The sequence below is a fragment of the Panicum virgatum genome, chromosome 7N, assembly GCF_016808335.1.
Source record: "Panicum virgatum strain AP13 chromosome 7N, P.virgatum_v5, whole genome shotgun sequence".
In the NCBI taxonomy this organism is placed as follows: domain Eukaryota; kingdom Viridiplantae; phylum Streptophyta; class Magnoliopsida; order Poales; family Poaceae; genus Panicum; species Panicum virgatum.
In genome coordinates, this window is record NC_053151.1 from 43,188,376 (window position 1) to 43,193,370 (window position 4,995).

The following is a 4,995-nucleotide window of genomic DNA, read 5'->3' on the forward strand; positions in this document are numbered from 1 at the left end:
CGTGCTCCCAGCCGGTAGCCGGCGAGGACTATTATCCTTGCTCCGAAACTTTAGGTGGGACTCTCACCTCCCATGAGCTTCATAGAAAAGGCCAAAAAAAGAATCCAGGACAGCAACTTGATGATGTGGACATGCTCACCATTTAGCGAGTCCTTAGCGAATAAACAAAATTTTCGTTGAATGTTCGTACGCTCACTTGCAGAAACAAAGACCAAAATCGACAAAGCGACGATCGACGACCCCTGTAGCAGCCAGAGCTAGCTAGCAGTAGAACAGCTTGATAAATACTTATTGATTGTCCACGTTCCTGACTATGCGCTTCCCCGGAAAGCTTGAGCCGCCATGGCCATGGTCAAGAAGGTACCGACGAAGACCCTTCTCAGCCTCGCCCACCTGCTATGTGTTGCTACCCTTTCCCATGCCACCTCGCTTAGCTTCAGCTACAACTTCTCCGCTCCCGGCGCCCTCACCAGCCCCGACCTCAAGTACATGTCCAACGCCACAGCCGCCGGCGACCGGATCGACCTGACGAAGAACACGAGCTGGAGCACGGGGCGTGTGGCGTACGGGCAGCCGGTGCAGCTCTGGGACAGCGCCGGCAAGGTCGCCAGCTTCACCTCCAACTTCACCTTCGTCATCAAGTCGCGCAACAGCAGCGCTCAGGCAACTCATCCGATCCAAAGAATTTCTTGATCAGCTTCTGTTAGAAGCCCACAATTTGTTTGTCACGCGCACCTGACCTGCTGTGCTTGCTGCACGCAGGGCGACGGCATGGCGTTCTTCATCGGGACGTACCCCCCGGACCTCCCGCAGGATTCCAACGGCGGCTTCCTCGGGCTCGTCAACAACCCCTTCAACCCGGCCAACACCTACTTCCCGGCGACCGTCGGCGTGGAGTTCGACGCGTTCAGGAACGACTGGGACCCCAAGAGCACCATGAGCCACGTCGGGGTGGACGTCAACAACATCTCGTCGGCGGCGTACGCGGCGCTGCCGGACGGGTGCTTCAACGGGATCATGTCGGCGTGGGTCAGGTACGATGCCAACGCGAGCACGCTCTCCGTGACCCTCCGGTTCGACGACCAGCCAGGGCTGGGCATCTACAACGTCACTGCCTCCGTCGACCTCAGGGCGGAAGGGCTGCCGCAGCAAGCGGCGGTGGGGTTCTCGGCGGCCACCGGGAGTTATGTCGAGAGCCATCAGATCCTTTCTTGGTCGTTCGAGTCCACTCTCACCAACGTTGTCGCCATCAACAAGACCGGCAAGTGGCTTCCCCTTTTGTTAGTTGTATTTCTTCTTGTTTCTCTTTAGCGATGATCTGTGTTGGTCGTAGTAATTCATAATTTGTATCTTAAGCTCTGCATGAATTTAATGCATTGCTTCCATGAAATAAAATTCATCAATAAAGTTTGGAACTTAGTTCATCGTTGTTGAGTTGTGCCCTGTCACTACACATGTGTTCTTGTAAAAACACTCTATGAGGATCCTGCATGCATGCTCATCATCAGCGAAAGATGCACATTGTTTTTACAAGCCTCTGCAATAATTTTTGTGGTTACTATGTAGTTGTGTCGCTCCTGTAGTATTTACACCATACTATGTTACTGATTGAACTTATCTTCGAATGACAGCAACAACGACATCAAAGAGTACAAAGACAACAAACGTAGGCCTAATTGCCGGGTTGGCATCCGCTGGGATCGTCGTCATGCTTCTCATCATAGCGGCGTGGCTCCGCTACCGCGAGTACCAGAAAAGAAAGGGCACCAAGCAAAGGCAAGCGTCACCACGAGACATGGACGATGAGTTCAAGAAGGGGACAGGGCCTCGGAGGTTCACCTACAGACAACTATCGCGGGCGACACGGCGATTCTCCGACGACGCCAAGCTCGGGGAGGGCGGCTTCGGTTCAGTCTACCGTGGGTTCCTGCCGGATCTGGGGCTCCATGTGGCCATCAAGAGGGTCTCCAAGACGTCCAAGCAGGGGAGGAGGGAGTACATCTCTGAGGTGACCATCATCAGCCGCCTCAGGCATCGCAACCTTGTGCAGCTCGTCGGGTGGTGCCACGAGGGCGACGACCTCCTGCTCGTCTACGAGCTCATGACCAACGGCAGCCTGGACACCCATCTCTACAGCAGAACAAACGTCCTAACGTGGCCAATCAGGTACCAACATGGTCGATCAAATGATGAACTACAAGTCTATTTGATTTGATTTTTTAGAGAAAGTCTCTTTGATTTGATTGCCAGCTTATAAATTTGCAAAAAAAAGAAAATGCAGACACTCTGTTCACTTTCAATGTTGGGCGTCAGGTACAACATCATTCTCGGCATGGGCTCGGCTCTCCTGTACCTTCACCAGGAGTGGGAGCAGTGCGTGGTGCACCGGGACATCAAGCCCAGCAACGTGATGCTGGACTCGTCGTTCAACGCGAAGCTGGGTGACTTCGGCCTCGCACGCCTCGTCAGCCACACCCGCGACGCGCACACCACCATGGTCGCCGGCACCAGGGGCTACATAGACCCCGAGTGTGCCGTGACCTGCCGAGCCACCACCAGGTCCGACGTCTACAGCTTCGGCGTCCTCCTCCTCGAGATCGCCTGCGGCCGGAAGCCCGTCGTCCACGAGGAGGACGAGAGCAAGGTGCTGCTCGTGCGGTGGGTCTGGGAGCTGTACGGGAGGGGCGAACTCCTCGGCGCGGCGGACGCGCGGCTGCTCGACGGTGGCGAGGCCGGTGCGCTGGAGGTGGAGTGCGCGCTGGTCGTGGGGCTCTGGTGCGTGCACCCGGACTCCGCGTCCCGGCCGTCCATCCGGCAGGCCATGAACGTGCTCCAGTTCGAGGCGCCGCTGCCGGAGCTCCCGCCTGAGATGCCCGTGGCAACGTACGGGCCGCCTGTGCCTGCTGGCGGGGGTTACCAGCCGAGCAACACCACGTCCACGTCCGGTACCGGGAGTGCCAGCAGCAGAGTGCACTCGTCGGCTACTGACCAGACGGCGCACTCGTCCGCGTCGTCGGCGATGAGCAGCGCCCCGGGAACACGCTCTCTCGCCACATCCAACACGAGGAGTGAAACACGGGTGTGCACGTGAATCCAACAGCGGAAGCTCAGGCATGACTGGGCAATTTCAGTCAATAAGCTGCCCGTCCTAGCTAGCTCTTGCTGTTACATCGTTGGATGGGTATAATACTGGGAAGTAACAGTATTAGGTTGTGGCCACTTCTGCAGAAGGCAGAGATCAAACATGCAAAATTGCAAAGCGTTAGGCCTGCCTGCTCCTGGAGATGCTTAATTTTCAACTCAACTGTGCCATCACGGTTTCCCCCTTGATTTTTGCCTCCATATGATTTCAATCAATATTCAGTTGGTTTTAGGATTTTTTTTCGTGATAGCAAAGGTGGGTGAGTTTTTTTTATAAAAGATAATAGATCCAATGGTTGTGAAGACTAGAGTTTATTGGATTGATGACCAAATTTGTATATACTTTTTTCTCTAACGTGTGTGTTTCGGGTACTGTCGTCGAAATGTGTATCAAGCAAAGGGCTTTAACCCGGTTGGTAGGACATCCAGATGGAAACCTCCAGGAGAGTTCGACTCCTGCTTTACACAAAAAAAAATCTCCTCGTCTGTTCCCATTTCCAAAGCATAGTCAAGGACCCAGCCTAACTTAGGGGTTTTCTTGATATGTGCCTGATATGTGTGAGAAGGTTTTCTTCTTAATACAATGTCATGGGGGCGGTCTTTCCCCCCGCAGGTCAATTTTTTTTTTCAAATGTGTATCAAGAGCTTTACCGTCCTTTATTTGGTCATATATATATATATATATATATATATATATATATATATATATATATATATATATATATATATATATATATATATATGCACTCTGCCATCTTGAATACCAATTCACTTAGGCAAAATTAACACCGCTACAAGAACTAAACGTGAACTCTTTATTTATGTCTTTTTCCTCCAAAATGCGTACATTAAATAGTCGAACTGGTGTTTTCCTTCATTTTTTATTCCGAACTTTATCTAATTACTAATTTTATTCCATCTTGCTGTTACATCGTTGGATGGGTATAATACTGGGAAGTAACAGTATTAGGTAGTGGCCACTTCTGCAGAAGGCAGAGATCAAACACAAAATTGCAAAGCGTTAGGCCTGCCAGCTCCTGGAGATGCTCAATTTCCAACTCAACTCTGCCACCACGGTTTCTCCCCTTGATTTTTGCCTCCATATGATTTCAATCAATATTCAGTTAGTTTTAGGATTGTTTTCGTAATAGTAGAGGTGGGTAAGTTTTTTTACAAAATATAATAGATCCAATGGTTGTGATGACTAGAGTTTATTGGATTGATGACCAAGTTTGTACATACTTTTTTCTCTAACGTGTGTTTCGGGAGGCTCCATTTTGTAATAGCAGGACGTGTAAAGTACTGTTGTCCAAATGTGTATCAAGAGCCTTACCTTCCTTTATTTGGTCATATATGCACTCTGCCATCTTGAATACTAATTCACTTAGACAAAATTAACACCGCTACAAGAACTAAACGTGAACTCTTTATTTATGTCTTTTTCCTCCAAAATGCCTACATTAAATAGTCGAACGGGTGTTTTCCCTTCATTTTTTATTCCGAATCTTACCTAAATACTAATTGTATTTGACATGAACAGTTTATTAACTGTTTTGCCGGATTTTTTTAACACTATGGTACTACGGTGACATTAGTAATAAAATAAACGTGGCATGAGATTGTGCATAAGATTGTTACACCACCGAAGCCTGAACTTTTGCTTATGCTATTCGTTGGCTGTGTGGCTGTGTATGCAATATGCGGCATTTTACTCTCCCCTTTCTCGCTGTTTTGGTATAGGCTGAACCGATTGCAAAGACAAACCACAGGTACCACATGTACGCTGGCCTCCGCAAGGAACGTCGCGTTCCACGGATTTGTGCTCGAATCCTCGTGAGCGGCTAGCTGGACTGG

The 4,995-nt window shown here is 50.0% G+C and overlaps 1 protein-coding gene across 1 annotated transcript; it reads left to right on the forward strand.

Annotated features, from left to right (window-relative positions):
- Positions 1-207: 207 nt before the first annotated feature.
- LOC120683732 (L-type lectin-domain containing receptor kinase IX.1-like) lies at positions 208-3,455 on the forward strand. Its single transcript, XM_039965816.1, has 4 exons — positions 208-663; positions 763-1,261; positions 1,632-2,166; positions 2,314-3,455. The coding sequence occupies exons 1-4, from the start codon at positions 343-345 to the stop codon at positions 3,089-3,091; spliced, it is 2,133 nt and encodes a 710-aa protein (XP_039821750.1). The 5' UTR covers positions 208-342; the 3' UTR covers positions 3,092-3,455.
- The last annotated feature ends 1,540 nt before the right edge of the window (positions 3,456-4,995 follow it).